This window comes from Chrysochloris asiatica, unplaced genomic scaffold, assembly GCF_000296735.1.
Source record: "Chrysochloris asiatica unplaced genomic scaffold, ChrAsi1.0 scaffold00042, whole genome shotgun sequence".
In the NCBI taxonomy this organism is placed as follows: Eukaryota; Metazoa; Chordata; class Mammalia; order Afrosoricida; family Chrysochloridae; genus Chrysochloris; species Chrysochloris asiatica.
This window is the reverse complement of record NW_006408560.1, coordinates 7,896,673-7,913,624: the sequence shown is the minus strand read 5'-3', so window position 1 is coordinate 7,913,624 and position 16,952 is coordinate 7,896,673. Positions and strand designations below refer to the sequence as shown.

The following is a 16,952-nucleotide window of genomic DNA, read 5'->3' as shown; positions in this document are numbered from 1 at the left end:
GCCCCTGGCCCCTGGCCCACCTCATGCTAGGCTCTAGACACCTGGATTATCCTCGCTGAGGGCTTGGGTGGGAGGGAAGGTAGGTGCCAAGTCTGGGGCCGAAAGCTAGGGGTGGAGGAAATGTCTTCGAGAAGGGACCACACTGAGGCCCCTCGGCACCCCTTTCACCCCCCAGGAAGGTGAACTGGGGCGGACAGGCGACAAGCCCAAGGGCTTCCTGCTATTGTCCCCAGCCCAGACTCCTTCTCCATCCCTTCCCCAGCCCCTGCCAGACTCTGACTATGACCCTGGCCACTCCCAAGAGGTGGCTGCGGGGGACCTGGAGGAGAGAGAAGGAAGGGCTGTTTCCTCTTCCCAGCTAGCGGGAGAACCTAGAAGAGGGAGAGAGATGGCCTGGTCTCTCTCATTTGCTTTAAATTGGGAATATGAAGACGCTGGGTTGGGGCCCAGGGCAAAGTAAGCCTTTCTCCAACTAGGGGTGGGGTGGGACACCCAGATGCTGCTCCTTAATAACAGCTATGGTAAGCCCTTCTAGGATATATCATAGTTGAGTCTAGGGGGCTGTGCAAAGGCTAACCCCCTGTTTTTAGAGGCTGGACTAATCCAGCCTAAGGTGGGGTGTTAAAGGAATCTGGGTCTGAGGGAAGCTGGGTGGCTTTCTAGAAGGTAGGGGCTGTGGGTATAGCTATCAGAGCATTTTGCTTTGAAATGAAGAGTATGTAAATGAAATGCAAATTAGTCTCTATTGTCCCTAGCTAGGGCGCTTTTCCTAAGAAGGCTGCTGGATTCTGAAGGTTTTAATGTGGGAGTGGTAGGTGTACTCCTGTAAACTCTCCCAATCACCCCGTTCCCTAAGGCTGGTTCTACAATTCTAGGGGTTTGGGCTAGGGATCATCCCTGGTTCCTGCCTGCATATCCCACAAGACCAGTTTTGTAACCAAGTTCAATGTCAAGGGCCCCCCAACTTACAGGGAAGCATCTCCCCAACCCCTAGAATCAGCAGACTTTCCCTAAATTTTCATATTTACTTTCAAGGGAAGTGGCAAATGTGGTATAACTGTCTCATCCCTCCTCCTGTCCCTTTTCTACCAGGTCAGAGGTTTCCCATTCCCCTTTAGGCCCCCACAGGAGTTACCATCCCAGGTAAGGAAAGGGCAACAGTTGCTGAGGGCAGGGGATGGAAGCCGACTTGGCCAGGGAGCAGGAAGAGGGAACAGTTGTTTCCAAGGTGAAGATACCAGTTGCCCAGGGCAACTTGGGGGGGCAGGAGGGGGAGGCTAGGAGACAAGCTGTGTCCCTTTTTCTTCTCTTGGGAGCACCAGCATCCGGAAACATGGTGGGGAGGAGAGGGAGGGAGGCTTGGCCTCTCAACACCAGAGGGTCGTTAGCTGGCTGGCTGCTTTGCCCTGGGGAGGGGGGTCATCATTAGGTGTTCCAACCCCTTCCTCTCCTCCAGCTCTCCTGGGGCTCCACCTGACGTCAGCCTCCCCACCAGTGACGCTGGATTGAGGGGGGGGGGCACTTGGGTTCCAGCTCCAAGAGTGGAATTGTTGGTAGACTGGGCATGGAACCCTAGGGTCTTTCCTCTAGGAGATACAATAAGATGGGTAATAGAACTGGTGTAGGATAGCTGTTCACAGAAAGAAATGTTTCTCACCCTTCCTGACCTGATTTCCGGAGCCTACTCACTTCAGTTTCAGGGGAAGGCAGGAAGCTAGTAGACACCTCCCATTGTGGGATGCAGCCAGGGTCAGCTGGCTGTGGGAAGCTGATGTGAGGGAAGGAGACTTGTCTCACCATCCCTTCCAATGTATTCATCTTTTCCCGGACTTTGGGCTACAATTGCCTGCCTGTCACTGAATTATTTATATTTCAATTGCAGAGGCAGCCCGATGAGAGAAGGAAGGGAAAGAGGGGCATGTTCAGCCATTTCCCCTCCCCAGTACAGCACCTTCTATTCCTGGCTCTTTCTAGGGGATGAGTCCGCTCCTCTCCTCACCAAGTACACTTATTAGTTCTTAGGAGGCAGGGAGCAAGCAGGGGGCTAGAGAGGCTGGGAGGGGGCACAGTGGTCGGAAAGACAGCTGCAATCAAAGCTAAATTTAGCCTCTGATCTGGCTTTGATGCAGATTCACTTTTTGGCTAAGACACCTCCCCCAATTACCCCCACCAATTCCTCCCCAACTTAGACCAGGGCAATGACCCCCTAGGCCCCTCCCCTCTCCCCATCAACCCCTCCACCCGAAAGAGCAAAGTAGCTGTCTCACAGCTGCCTCTGCCTGGGCGCAGTGCCTACATTGCTCCTAGCATACTGTGGGGGTCTGTAAGGGCCGGGGAGGCAGACCTGGTGCCCTCTGCCTCCTCCTCGTGCCAAGGAGTCACTATTTATAATTTTAAGGCCTCAGTACCTAATTATAGCTGAGAAGGGGTGAGCAAGAGTGGGGCCAAGAGGTGTCACCTACCAAATGTCCCAGACACAGGAGAGAGGAGAAAGGCAGAGTGAGAGTGAGGAGGGCGGGAGGGGAGCGGGTGTGTCCTGTCCTTACCTGGGGTCATCACTAGCTGTCCTCATACCAGCCAGTTTGGGCCAGTTGGAACGGGAAGAGCCCTGAGTGATGGTGACAGCTGGCTGGGACTGAGGCAGTGCCACAGAGAGGGCTCCTTCCCCCACCCTACAGGGTCTTCTGGGGATAGACCAGGGAAAGAGCCCAGCTCAAGTCATGGGTGAGAAGAACTTGGCTCCACTCTAACTTTCCTCTTTTTCTGTCTCCCCTTTCAGGGCCAGCATATGGGTGAGGGGGCACCCCTTAGGGCCTGAGCTGCCCTGCACAGGATGCCCCGTGCCCTCTACTTCATGCCCTTGCAGCTACTGCTGCTGCTTCTTTCACTGCCCCATACCCAGGCTGCCTTTCCCCAGGACCCCCTCCCTCTGCTGATTTCTGACCTGCAAGGTAAGTGTCCTGGTCCCCTGCCCCTCTGTGTGAGTTCATTCTGTCAGTAATTAGAGACTGAGAGCTCTTGTGTGAAAGGGGAGGTGCAGGAAGGCTCCCAGCCTCAAAGGAGCTAAGAGCCTCACGAGCAAAAGGCAACATGCAGGTGGTAGCTGGAACTTCAGACCAGTTGCCTATCATTCCTGAGCCTGATTTTTTCACTTAGGGGCAGTGTTATCAGTAACAAAGCTGCTGCTGCTGGTGGTGGTTATGTGCCATGGAGTCAGTTCCGACTCATAGCGACCCTGTACAGGGTTTCCAAGGCTGTAAATCTTCACAGGAGCAGAAAGCCTCCTCTTTCTCCTGCGGAACAGCTGGTAGTTTCAAACTGCTGACCTTGAGGTTAGCAACCCAATTCGTAACCACTACGCTACCAAAGCTCCTTACAAAGCTGGGCAAGTTTCAATCTCTGCTAAGCATCTCATTAGCTGTGTGACCTTGGTCAAATTATTTAACCTCTCTTGCCTCAGTCTCCTCATCTGCAAAATGAGAATAATAATAGTATTCTAAGGAGCTCTGGTAGCGTAGTGGTTACGAATTGGGCTGCGAACCTTAAGGTCAGCGGTTTGAAACTACCAGCCGCTCCATGGGAGAAAGATGAGGCTTTCTACTCCCATAAAGATTTATACCCTTGGAAACCCTGTACAGGGTCGCTATGGGTCGGAACCAACTCAACGGCACTTAACAACAACAACATATCCTAGTTATTTAGGGATCAAATGAGATAATGCATGTAAAGTGTTGAAAACATGGTTTGACACATGAAATGCTTTATATATATATACATATATACATATATATATATATATAAAAGAGGGCTTCAAAATGCTCTATCTATCTATCTATCTATCTATATATTTATATATATGGGCTTCAAAAAGCTCGTGGAAAAAGGTAATTGAAAGATAGTGGAAGTGGAATTTTTCCATGAATTTTTTTTGAAGTCCCTGTCGTATTTGCGATTATTATTAGCTATAGATGAAAATTTGGAACTAATTCAGGGGTTCCAAGCACCTTTTATCTCCCTCTCTACTTGTACTACCAGTAAGCCATAGTTCCACCATGATCAAATTAAAAACCCACTTTTCCTGACTAGAATCTTTACCTATGTATAGACTCTATCTATATATAGAAACATCTATATATAGAATCAAGGCACTCTAGTAGCATACTGGTTATGAGTCGGGCTGCTAGTCTCAAGGTCAGCAGTTCAAAACTATCAGTTGTTCCATGGGATAAAGATGAGATTTCTGTCCCCTTAAAGATTTACAGCCTTGAAAACCGTATGCAGGTTGCTATGAGGTGGACCGGACTCTACGGCACATAACCACCACTACCACCATATACAGAATCTTTATCTATATATTTAACCCTGTCTTATATGTAGGATTTAGAACCATTTTAAGGATGGAAGAAGTATAGTTGGTGTATTGGGAGTAATTGTTAGGGGATAGGTAAGACTATTGAACATTTATATGTGCAGGTACAGTTCTAAGTACTTTATGAATACTATATCGTCTGTTCCTGAACTCTGGGCTCTCTTTGCGCTCTGATGACAGTAATTTCCTTAGTCAGGCCAGGTAGATGCTAGAGTTGGTTAGAGGAGGTAGAAGTCTTAGAGAGCTGGATGACCTGTGAAGGGCCTTGAGGAAAGGGTGCAGAGAGAGGGCTGGGAGAAATGGGGTGAGTAGATGTTGCCAGATGGAACATTGTACAACATGGGAGAGAAAGAGAATTGCTGCCCCAAGGAGAAACTGGGTTTAGGTCTGAAATCGGAGAGAACTAGATCTGAATCCTGGTGCCTGCCACTTTCAAAGAGCCCTGGTGGCTCAGTGGTTAAGCATTGAGTGCTAACCAAAAAGTTGGTGTTTTGAACCCACCAGCTGCTCTGAGGGAGAAAGCTATAGTAGTATGTTTCCATAAAGATTACATACAGCCTTGGAAAAAACTCTATTCTGTCTTATGGGATCACTGTGAGTTGAAATCAACTCAATAGCACCTGGTTTTGAGTTTTGCCACTCTCAAGCTAAATGAATTTATGCAAGTTCCCTAATAACTTCGAGTTTCAGGCTCCTCATCTGTAAAATGAAGCCAATGTTAGTGTCTACCACACTAAATGAAATAATGTACCTAAGGGAGGAATATTGGACACACAGTGATGAAAGAGCTCAGCTGCTAACTGAAAGGTCAGCAGTTCAAACCCCCTGGGAGAAAGATGTGGCAATCAGGTTCCATAAAGAAAGCCTTGGAAACCCTATGAGAGTTATTTTTACATAGCTTTTGGCACCTCACACATTGCCTTATACATCCACTATATCCATAGCTGGGTGCTGGAAGGTATAGATAGAATGTGTGGTATCCTGGATGGCCCTCAGCACCCATCTCTCTAATTCCTCTAGGTACCTCTCCACTATCGTGGTTCCGGGGGCTGGAGGATGATGCTGTGGCTGCACAACTTGGGCTGGATTTTCAGAGATTTCTGACCTTGAACCGGACCTTGCTGGTGGCTGCCCGGTAAACTGGCCGAGGCACAATTGTAGGGAAGACATGCATGCTCCTGGGCAGACATGGGACCTACATGGCCACTGCAGCATCTTGCAGGGGACACATGCAGGTGCACAAGCCATGGGACATGGGACATGCTTGGACCCAGAGCACAGATGCCAAAGCATAGAGTAAGGGGGAGGGTAATGGGTAAGAGGTCTACAGTGTTGTCGATGAGTAGCTGAGCACGAAGAAGGTAGGGACTCAGGAGCTTGGGTGATGCCCTGGCTTGGCTCTGATCCCTCCTTATCCACTCCTTTAGGGACCACGTTTTCTCCTTCGATCTTCAAGCCCAAGAAGAAGGGAAGGGGCTGGTGCCCAACAAGGTGAGGGGCTGGGACAACAAAGGTATGGAAATGAGGGAAAGGTTTAATGGGGGTTAAGTGGGTAGGAAGAAGCATCTAAAAGGAGTCATAAAGCAAGGTAAGGTCCAGGTTGCTTTATGATTTCCCTCTTTTTTTTTTCTCATCAGTATCTGACATGGAGAAGTCAGGACATGGAGAACTGTGCAGTTCGGGGGAAGCTGACGGTGAGTGATGCCATGAGAATTTTGAGGGAAGAAAAAAAGACTATCATGCCTCCAGACTCTATTCTTGCAGTCCTCCACCATGCCCTATTTCCCACCCACCTCTCCCATCCTAGACCTCAGAGGAAAATGGGAATTCATGATTTTTAGCTTCCTTTATATATACTTCATAAAAGAATCCCTGGGAAAATAGCTATTATTACTTTCAGATAAGGAAAGTGGGACTCAGAATAGCCAAAGGACTTGCCTAAGGCCACAGAGCTAGTGACAGATTTGTTGGAACTTGCTCTGACTGGCTCAATGATGGCAGCCTTACTTCCTGTGGCCTCTAGTCCCAGCGCAGGACCCCTGAGGCTGACCTGAGATTTTGGGTTCTCTAGGACGAGTGCTACAACTACATCCGTGTTCTCATTCCCTGGGACTCCCAGACGCTCCTTGCCTGTGGAACAAACTCATTCAGTCCTGTGTGCCGCAGCTATGGGGTACAAAGGGGGATGGGAAGATCATCATGGAAATGGGGGTTGGGGAAGAACCCAGAATGGCCAATTAGTTTGGTGGGGAGGGACCAGGAACTGGGGTGGGTGGGAGGAAGTTCCTAGAGGGGTGGGAGAAGGGAGGTAAATGGACTTAAGGAAGTCGGCTATGGAGCGAGGCTCTAAGATGCCAAGGGTTCTAGGAACATATTCCCTTTGCCCTCAGATAACTTCGCTGCAGCAGGAGGGTGAGGAGCTGAGTGGGCAGGCTCGATGCCCCTTTGATGCCACCCAATCCAATGTGGCTGTGTTTGCAGGTGTGGATCTTGGCATATGAGAGACAGGCTTGTGGCTGGAGGGAGCGTCCACCTTAGTCGCAAGTCCCTGATTGGAGGGTTGTGGTATAGGGGCCATGGCCAGGTCTAGGTAGAGGGTGGGAGGTCCAGGAAGAGCCAGGATACATATATCTGAGCCTTTTCCTAATTCCACCCTACCCATCCCTCCAGAGGGCAGTTTATACTCAGCCACAGCTGCAGATTTCCAGGCCAGTGACGCAGTAGTTTACAGAAGCCTTGGGCCTCAACCCCCACTTCGCTCCGCCAAGTACGACTCCAAGTGGCTCCGAGGTCAGGGCGGGCCTTGAGGAGGGAGGTTCCTCCTGGGGAGGTGCAGGGTGAGGACTATGGCAGGGAGCAGGCAGATGGTGGTGGTGTATATGTATGTAAAGAGGAAAGGCTGTGTGGGGCCAGGAGTTTCTGAACAGGTATAGATACACTTCCATACCCTTGCTTGTCACACCCTTCCTCAGAGCCATATTTCGTCCATGCTTTGGAACATGGAGACCATGTCTACTTCTTCTTCCGAGAGGTCTCTGTGGAGGATGCCCGGCTAGGGAGGGTAAGGAGACAGTCACCAGGGGTGGATAGGTGGAAGGTTTGGTTGGATTCTGAGGAGCCAACTGACTCAGGGGAGAACTCCTGACCCTAATCTCCACCTACAATCCCCTGGATGCTGAACCTCCAATTTAAAATAGCCCCAGCCCTCTGCTTCTCCATCCTGCTGTTCCTCATCCTTGACCCAGATTGACCCTCTACCTTGAACCTTCCTTTGCGGTAACTCCCAGCATTTCTCTCTTGGTACTCTTAACTTGACCATATTCCTTTCACCCAGCTGGTCCTGTGCCTCTTTCTCTCACTGTTGCCTTCTTCCCCCCAACCCTCCTCCTCTAGGTGCAGTTCTCCCGTGTAGCCCGTGTGTGTAAGCGTGATATGGGTGGTTCACCTCGGGCTTTGGACCGCCATTGGACATCCTTCCTGAAGCTGCGACTCAATTGCTCTGTCCCTGGGGACTCTACCTTCTATTTTGATGTCCTCCAGGCCTTGACTGGGCCTGTGAACCTGCATGGCCACCCTGCTCTCTTTGGGGTCTTCACTACCCAGACCAATAGGTTGGTACTATGCTGATTAGTATAGTATGGCCCAATCTGTCATCTGCCCCATCAGTGTCCAAGCTCCCCTCTCAAAGACTACTGATGGGGGCAGTAAAGCGAAAGCCTAGTCAAAGCCAGTTTGCTTTCTTGCCCATTTTTTTTCTCCTAGCCTAGCTCCCAGTGGCTGCCCCATCTTCAGTTTCCACCTTCTACCATGGTACATGCAGAGTAGCTCCCACTTACCTGGGTGGGAGGAGCTGTGCGGTCTTTTCTAACACCTAGCCTGCATCCTTTTCTGGCTCCCCAGCATCCCTGGCTCTGCGGTCTGTGCCTTCTACCTGGATGACATTGAGCGTGGGTTTGATGGCAAGTTCAAGGAGCAGAGAAGTCTGGATGGGGCCTGGACCCCTGTGTCTGAGGATAGGGTACCCTCACCCAGGTACCTAAGAGGAGATGGGTTTTGTGGGGGGCAGAAACAAATAGTCTGTTCCCAAAATGGGACTGTGAGATAAGAGTATGGTAGCCAAGGTCTGGGGAGGCAGGTTATAGTGGATTAACATCAGGGGAGACCCCATTGCCTAGGATCAGGCCCAAACCCAGGTCTAGAGAAGAGGTGGACAATGGACTGGAGGGCTATAATAGGGAATGGAAGCAGTGCTGAGAGAGCTGTGTGTAGGGGGTTACAGTTATGTTCAGGAGTGGGGGGAAGGGACAGCCACAGAGCCTAAGCATGGGCTCTCTGCCCTAAGGCTTCCCCTTCCCATGTACCCCACAGGCCAGGGTCCTGTGCAGGAATAGGTGGAGCTGCCTCATTCTCTTCTTCTCGAGACCTCCCTGATGATGTCCTGACCTTCATCAAGGCTCACCCACTGCTTGACCCTGCTGTGTCACCTGCCACACATCAGCCACTACTCACCCTTACCAACAGGTATGGGTGGCCCTCTACCCCCTGGCTCGTTTCCTCCTTCTCTGACTCCATAAAGTAAATGGCATTGGTGGAAGGAAGAACCTGTGAAAAGAAAAGGGGAAGAACTAAGAAGAAAATACTAAAGTGTGGGTAAAGGGCCCAGAAATGGGTACAAGAACACTCAAGCTTCCACATAATACTGTTTTCCCTGACCTGAGGCCTTTTCCTGCAGGGCCCTACTGACCCAGGTAGCTGTGGATGACATGGCAGGCCCCCACAGTAACACCACAGTCCTATTCCTTGGCTCCAATGATGGGACAGTGCTGAAAGTGCTGCCCCCAGGGGGGCCATCTGGGGGAACCGAGCCCATCCTATTGGAAGAGATTGATGCTTACAGTCCCTCTCGGTGAGGTTTTTGGAGGACAGAGCCTCCACAGAGCAGGAGATGGTTGATGGAGTGGTGGGTGTAGGTTGGGAACTCCAACATTGACTTCTTTGGGACAGGAAGTGTGGAACAGAGAAAGGGGCTTGGTAAGAAGACTGAACATTGTGGTGGGGCAGGGTGGTCACTCTGGAACTCCAGTCCCATGGGTTGTGCTCAGCTACTGTGTACCACCCCATTTCTGTTCTTCAACTTACCCAGGGAAAGGGAACCTTCACCTGCCCCATCCAATTCTTTATGGCCTCACCCCAGGTGCAGTGGGAAGCAGTCAGCCCAAACAGCACGGCGGGTCCTGGGGCTCGAGCTAGACACTGATGGTCACAGGCTCTTTGTGGCTTTTTCTGGCTGCATTATCTACCTCCCTCTCAGCCGCTGCACCAGGCATGGGGCCTGTCGAAGGTGAGAGGGACCTGAGACCAAGCCCTTTCTGGGCAATCTCTAGGAACACGGGCCTTGGGGGAGGCACGGGAGATAAGCGATGGATAGAGAAAGCCGTTTATGTCTCAGGTATTTTGAATGTGAGCAGTAACCAGGGAACAGAATAGGGATTGGGGTGGATGTAATGAGAATATGAGGCTAGAGGCCTCCTGTAGGTCAGGGTGACAATGGAAGAGACAAGGGATGGAATGTGATTAGAGTGGTGAGGGTCCCAATCTCACATAACTCAGTTTTCCCTAGGAGCTGTCTGGCTTCCCAGGACCCATACTGTGGATGGCATAGCTCCCTAGGCTGTGTGGCTATCAGGGGACCTGGAGTTAGGTAAGTGAGGGACTCTTGGACCTCTTGGGGAGAAAGGTCTCCATCACTAAAAGGTGAGGGTCAAGGTCCAGGATGCAGAGAAGATAGAGAACTGCACTGAACCACCTCCTTTTGCCCTAGGACTGATATAGATCCGGTTGGGGACCAGGAAACCATGGAGGATGGCGACTGCCAAGGTAAACAGAAAGGGTGGCTACAGGCATAGCCAACTGCACATAGCTCTGAAGGCCACTAGCTTAGTTCTCTAGGTTTGCCATAACAGAAATACCACCAAATGTATGTTCTCACAGTCAAGCAATTCAGGTGCTGGTTCTAGAGGAAGGCTTTCTTTCTCCCTCTACTCTAGAGGAAGGTCCTTGTCACTTTAAACTTCTGCTCCTGGATGATCACCATGTGGCTTCGCATCTCCTTTCTCCCATCTCTGCTTCCTAGCTTGTGTTTAAACTCTTTTGTGTTTCAAGAGATTGACTCAAGATACACCCTACACTAACCCTGTTTCACTAAGGTAACAAAGACAACCCTTTTTCAAATGGGATTATAACCACAGGTGGTGTTGCCCCTAAATGCCAGAGCCATTCTGATTCATAACAATGCTGTTGTTAAGTTGGTTCTGACTCATAGCAACCCCTTATATGGTTTCCAAAGATTGGTTGGTGAGCTTAAACTGCGGGCCTTGCAGTTCAAACAGACCTTGCAGTCCAGCACATTAACCCACAACATCAAATCAGGACTCCAATTCATAGCATTAGAAGTTAGGATTTACAATGTCTTGGTGAGACACAGTTCAATCCACAATAGTTAGACATCATTCTAGGCATGAATTCTTGTCTTGGTCTCCTATGTCACAGTCACCCCAAGTTTCATCATTTCTTCATGAAGCTTCTTCTAATTCCTATCTTCACTCTCTCTCTCTTTTTCGTAGATGGAGCTACTGGGAGTCATTCTGGCCCAGGGGATTCTGCCTATGGTAAGTCTTCTTATCCCAGTGTCCCCTTCCCTTGCTTAATTTCCACTCACCCAAATCTGTGCCCTATGGTCGCAGCAGACCAGCACACTGGAAACCCTGAGAGACTCTCAGAAAAGCATCAGCTTCCTCTAAATGTGCCTGGCACATTTAGCTTAATAAATAGCTTTTGAACAAATAAGTGAATGAATCTCCTGCATGATAATAAACCCTTCCCACACCCACAGGAGGCTGGAGTTCTAGACCCCTGAGTTCAAAGGAGGGAAAGGGGTTGGAATCCTGAATGGGTATCAGGGTTCAAAGCATGAGCCTCACTGGCTCTGACCTGGTCTTTGTCACCAGTGCTTCTGGGTCCTGGCCCTTCCCCTGAGATCCCCAGCCCCCTCAATGATGCCCACCCCTGGCCCCAGTCTTCCACTCTTGGAGCTCACACTCAGGGTAAGGGGGCTGGCTGGGAGGGGTAGGAGTGAAGTGTGCTGCTGCTGATTCTTGGGAGATTTCGAAGCCCCTCACTGACTGGTGTTTGGTGCTCACTAACGCCTGTTTAGAGCCACCCCTCCCCAGACAGATCTGGGCATCTCAGCCCACCTTCTGTTCCGGCAGTTCAGCAGTTACTCTTGGCATGGCTATGGGGGCCAGAACTGGGATGGGGGACCCCCGCCCCCAGGCCTAAGCTCTAGTAGCCTGTTTGAGGCAGAATGTGATGGGCTGTGTGTGTTGGGTGGGAGGAGGGGATAATGATTCCAAGGGAAGGTCAAGGCTGTGGTGAGACGTGGAGCCACAGAAGGAACGTGTGCGACGCCCCCTAGGCCCAGCACCACTCAGCACACCGCGTACCCTCTGCTGAGCCTCCCTCCTCCCTCTCGGTCGGCAGGCGTACGCCGGGACCTCCCCCCAGCCTCAGCCTCCCGTTCCGTCCCCATCCCACTCCTTCTGGCCAGTGTGGCCGCCGCCTTCGCCCTGGGTGCTTCTGTCTCGGCCCTCCTGGTCTCCTGCGCCTGTCGCCGCGCCCACCGACATCGGAGCAAGGACATCGAGACCCCGGGGCTTCCGCGCCCTCTCTCCCTCCGCAGTTTGGCCAGGCTCCACGGTGGGGGCCCAGACCCTCCACCCCTGTCCAAGGACGGAGACATGGCGCAGGCGCCGCAGCTCTACACCACCTTCCTGCCTCCCTCTGAGGGCGTACCCCCGCCGGAGCTGGCTTGCTTGCCCACCCCGGAATCCACACCTGAGCTGCCAGTCAAGCACCTCCGTGCCGCTGGGGGGCCCTGGGAGTGGAACCAGAATGGGAACAACGCCAAGGAGGGCCCGGGCCGCTCACGGGCCGGGAATCCAGTAGGCGGCCCGGCGCCGCGCGTGCTGGTGAGGCCGCCGCCGCCCGGTTGCCCCGGGCAGGCCGTGGAAGTCACCACCCTGGAGGAATTGTTGCGCTACCTACACGGCCCGCAGGCGTCCAGGAAGGGGACTGAGCCCTCCAGCCCTGCCCCGCCTTTTACATCACGGCCGCTCCCGCCAGAACCCTCCCCCGTCCCTGCCCCCACCCCTGCCCTCTTTGCGGGTTCCAGCCCCCTCCCCCGGGAATGCACCCCGCCTCTGAGACTGGACGTGCCCCCCGAAGGGAAGTGTGCAGCACCCACCGCTCGACCTGCGCTTTCAGCCCCCGCCCCCAGGCTCGGGGTCGGGGGCACCCGAAGGTTGCCCTTTACCCCTCACCGTGCACCGCCTGCCCTACTCACTCGAGTCCCCTCGGGAGGCCCTTCCAGATACTCTGGGGGTCTCGGAAGGCACCTCCTCTACCTGGGCCGGCCCGAGGGGCACCGGGGCCGCGCCCTGAAGAGGGTGGACGTCGAGAAACCCCATTTGCCCCCAAAGACTCCCCTCGTCAGCCCCTCCCAGCCGGCCATAACTAACGGCAGCCATTTTAACTTTTGAAGGGAGCTGCCCCATGGCTTCAAATGGGGCCCTGGATCGAGGCCTAGGCCCACCAAGTTCATGGCCATCTCTCCAAGGACAGACCACCTCCCTCCCTTCTTGTTCCGCACCTCCAGCCATCCTGGACTCTATAGAGTCTCCCGGGGTCGCCCTCTCCGGCTCGGGTTATTTATTGACTGACTTTCCCCCCTGTCTTCGAGAGAGGAGTGGAAAGTGAGAAGCCTGTCCCCTCAGTGAGCCAGCTTTTCGAGGGGATTTGGCAGACTCCCACTCCCTACTCCCTTCCAGCCAAGCTGCCTTAACTCGCTCCTCTGGGCTTCCTCCATGGACAGGCCCCGGGCGGGCCACATGGCGGACTGATGGGCGGGGGCCACGCGCATCGTGTACAGAGTTCTCGGGCCTCCTGGGACGTTCCTCCTCCTACTGTGTAGGAGCCTCTGCTTCCCAATACAGCTGTGTCCCTGAGCTGCTGCCTGACTGACTTCACTCGCGAAGTGGGGACGGGGCGGGAGGGAGTCATCGGTCAGTGCTCGCTCTGGGCGGGCGTCCTTTGCCCCTGAATCTTTGCCTTCTTCTTGGCCCTGAGCACTCTCCCAAGTAATTGGGATGGCTCAAGTCCCACCGGGGTTAATCAGGAAAGGTTTCCTGAAGGAGACAAGCGAAGATATGGTGTGTGGAGATGAGCCAGGGCCCAAGAGATCCATGGTGGAGTTTAGGGGAGGACACTCACAGCACGTATCTGAAATGAGGAAGAAGGGATCTCGCGTGTGTGCGTGTGAGGAGAAATAAGATGGAGCTGCAGTGTTAAAAGGACTAAAATCGCATGAGGAGTAGGGCAGCGGGTAAACTGCAGTCACAGCAAAAAAGATTCAACCCTGTTGGAGGCAAGGGTTTGCCCCAGAAATTCCCTAGGGAGCGTTTTCCTTGCTGCTAGAGGGAGGGGTGTCAAGAGCGCGTATCTGTACGCATGCGTAGCTCCCTCTCTCGGGGCCTTGGGGCTGGACTGGATGCCCCCCCCCCCCCGCGCGCTCTAGGGATCAACTAAAGTGTGGCTGTCCTGATGGTCTCTTACTCTGGCTGGGGATACTTGTTCCGTTACCTTGGGGGCCAATAGAGGGAAGAATAGGACCTCTAGCCACGCCCACCACCCTTTACCTACCTAGCGGACACCTAAGACCCTGGGCGGTGTGGAGACTGCTTTTGCGGATTTACAAGTCAAATTTTTTTTTGCGGGTGTGTGTCTATGGCTGAAGTATCTGCCCAGTTCGAGCCCATGCTGTTCTCTGCGCTGCCTGGAGTATAGACTAAATCCTGCAGTTACGGTAGTTTTGCCAATCCCGCTGCCCCTTTGGCTAATTGAGATTATCTGTGTTGTTAAGTGCCGTCGAGTCGATTCCGACCCATAGCGACCCTGTATAGGGTGTCCGAGAAGCGGCTGGTGAGCTTGAACCGCCGACCTTGCCATTCAAACGACTTTGCAGGCCAGCGCATTAGCCCACAGAGCCACACCAGGACTAGGAGATCAGATTATCTATAGCTCTACTTTTTACCATTTGTGATCGCTGTAAATCAAAACCTGCCCTAACCCTCCGTTTTCTCATCTGAAAAATGGAACTGTTGAAAGGCTCAAGTACAATAATGTGGGTGAAAACGTTTTCTACAGAAGAAAGCATGATACCTTGTGTGGTGGTGATTCAATGCCTAAACTATTCCTAACTTTGCGTAAGAGATCTGCTTTTACTAAGCAAGGCTTTTTCATTTGCATCCTTATAACTTTAATTTATGAATCTTATCCTCAAGGATTTTCAGTGCCCTCTGAACATTCCTCACACCTCAGTTAGATTGTTTGGCTCATATTTCCACCACTTGGAGTGTTTTTTAAGCTTTTCCTTTATTGAATGTCTTATTGAAACCAAAATGTTTTCAGGCTATTGTTGGTTTCCTAGATAGTGGCTGAGAGCAGGGAAGGAGTATTTCCAATCACATTATTCTCTTCAAACCAAGGTATTAAAGCAAGGACAGAGCAACTTTTCAATAGTGCAGCTTTTCATAGTCCTCTCAGAGACTATTCTTACAAATACAGTTCTTGCCCTGAAGGTGGTCAAGAAAAAGAGGGGTAAATGATCTTCAGGTTTAAATATGGACTCAAAAGAGCAGTAGTACAATCTGCAGTAGAAATTTAACCTTGTGACCTATTGCAGGCAGCAACAATTTACAGGTTAAAGTCCTGGTTGTCGTTTAAGTGTGAAGGATGTTCATTTATTTATAAATCACATATTGCAGTGAGAGCAACAGACCTTGAACTCTGCCACAGCTGTTACTGGTTTGCATGTATGACCTTGGGCAATTCAGTTAACCTCTCTGAGGCGATTTCTTTTGTAAAGAATGGAAAATACATATATAAATAGAGATTTGTAAAACACACAGATACATAGTTTTAAATGAAGTGATTTTCGGAAAAATGCTATTTGTCTAAACCCACCAGCTGCTCCTCGGAAACCCTATAAAGGGTCACTATGAGTAGGAACCAATGCTTCAGTCAATGACTCTTAACAATACTGCCAAGTATGAAACTCATAAATACTCATAAAATACCTCTTCCTGACAGAGAGTAGTGAATAATAAATGAAGGGGATAAGTTCAAAGGAATTATTAACACTGAAAATAAAGGGATAAACATGACCCCAGTTAAGGAATCCACAGATGTTGTTAAATGCTGCTGAATTGGTTGCAACTCATACAATAATACATAATACCTTACATAAAATAAACAAAACATTGCCCAGTTCTCAGCTCTCCTCATAATTGCTGCTGTTTGAGCCCATTGCTGCAGCCACTGGGTCAGTCCATCTTGTTAAGTAAGAATCTTCCTCTTTCTTCTTCCAGGCATGATGTCCTTCCTTCTTCAGAGTCTGGTCCCCCAGATAACCAAAGTCTCACCATCTTCCCTTCTAAGGAGCATTCTGTCTATACTTCTTCCAAGACAGATTTGTTGGTACTTCCAGCAGTCAGTGGTATATTCAATATCTTTTCCCCCTCTCATACTTCAAAAGCATCAATTCTTCAGTCTTCTTTATTCATTGTCTAGCTTTCCCATGCATATGAAACAGTTGAAAATACTATGGCACACCTTACTCTTTAAAGTGACATCTTTGCTTTTTAACAGTGTACAGAAGTCTTTTGCAAGAAGTTTACCCAATGTTATATATCTTTTTCTTTCTTGACACCTCATTCCATGGGCATTGATTGTGGATCCAAGTAAAATTAAATCCATGACAACTTCAATCTTTACTCTGTTTATCATGATGTTGCTTATTGATTCAGTTGTGAGGATTTTTGCTTTCTTTTTGTTGAGGTGTATGTAATCCGTACAGAAGGTGGTAAACTTTTATCTTTATCAGTCCTCTTCACTTTCAGCAAGCAAGGTTGTGTTATCTGGGTATCACAGGTTGTTAATAAGTCTTTCTCCAATTCTGATGCTTCATTCTTCATATAGTCCAGCTTCTCAGATTATTTGCTCAGAAGGGTGAAAGGATACAATCCTGATGCACACTTTTCCTGGTTTTAAACCACATAGTATCCCCTTGTTCTGTTTGAATGACTGCCTCTTGGTCTATGTACAGGTTCTGCATGAACACAATCAAGTGTTTTAGAATTCTCATTCTTCTCAATGTTATCTATATGTATTATAATCCACACAGTCAAATGCAAATAGTCTTTTTTAAAAATCATACTAGCTCAAACATTGTCAAACTTTGTCTAGCTTAGGAAAAATGTGCCAATAGAAGGCAAGAACTATTATCCTCAGGGATTACTAAGCTGATTTCTTAGAGGCATCCTGGGAGGGTATGGAGAAACCAGGGCCCCAGCAGGCACAGTCTATCAGCTTGTCTAAGGCTTTAGGGACTTGAAACAGAAGGTTCCACAGTCACAAAGCTTGAAAAGCTGTTCAGCATCTTGGGCTCTTTGGGGGCTAAGTCACAGGG

The 16,952-nt window shown here is 50.5% G+C and overlaps 1 protein-coding gene across 2 annotated transcripts; it reads left to right on the top strand.

Moving 5' to 3' along the window:
- Positions 1-1,121: 1,121 nt before the first annotated feature.
- SEMA6C (sema domain, transmembrane domain (TM), and cytoplasmic domain, (semaphorin) 6C) lies at positions 1,122-12,966 on the top strand. Of its 2 annotated transcripts, XM_006861397.1 has the most exons (19): positions 1,122-1,143; positions 2,780-2,951; positions 5,390-5,504; positions 5,797-5,860; positions 6,007-6,063; positions 6,441-6,542; positions 6,760-6,850; positions 7,040-7,159; positions 7,342-7,430; positions 7,763-7,980; positions 8,270-8,401; positions 8,738-8,890; positions 9,102-9,275; positions 9,564-9,710; positions 9,990-10,070; positions 10,191-10,246; positions 10,993-11,037; positions 11,377-11,472; positions 11,909-12,966. In XM_006861397.1, exons 2-19 carry the CDS (start codon positions 2,834-2,836, stop codon positions 12,964-12,966), a joined length of 2,916 nt encoding a protein of 971 aa, XP_006861459.1. In that variant the 5' UTR covers positions 1,122-1,143; positions 2,780-2,833. The 2 variants fall into 2 exon arrangements, with proteins under 2 accessions (XP_006861459.1, XP_006861460.1); XM_006861398.1 differs by lacking the exons at positions 1,122-1,143; positions 7,040-7,159 and having other exon boundaries at positions 2,834-2,951.
- Positions 12,967-16,952: the final 3,986 nt, after the last annotated feature.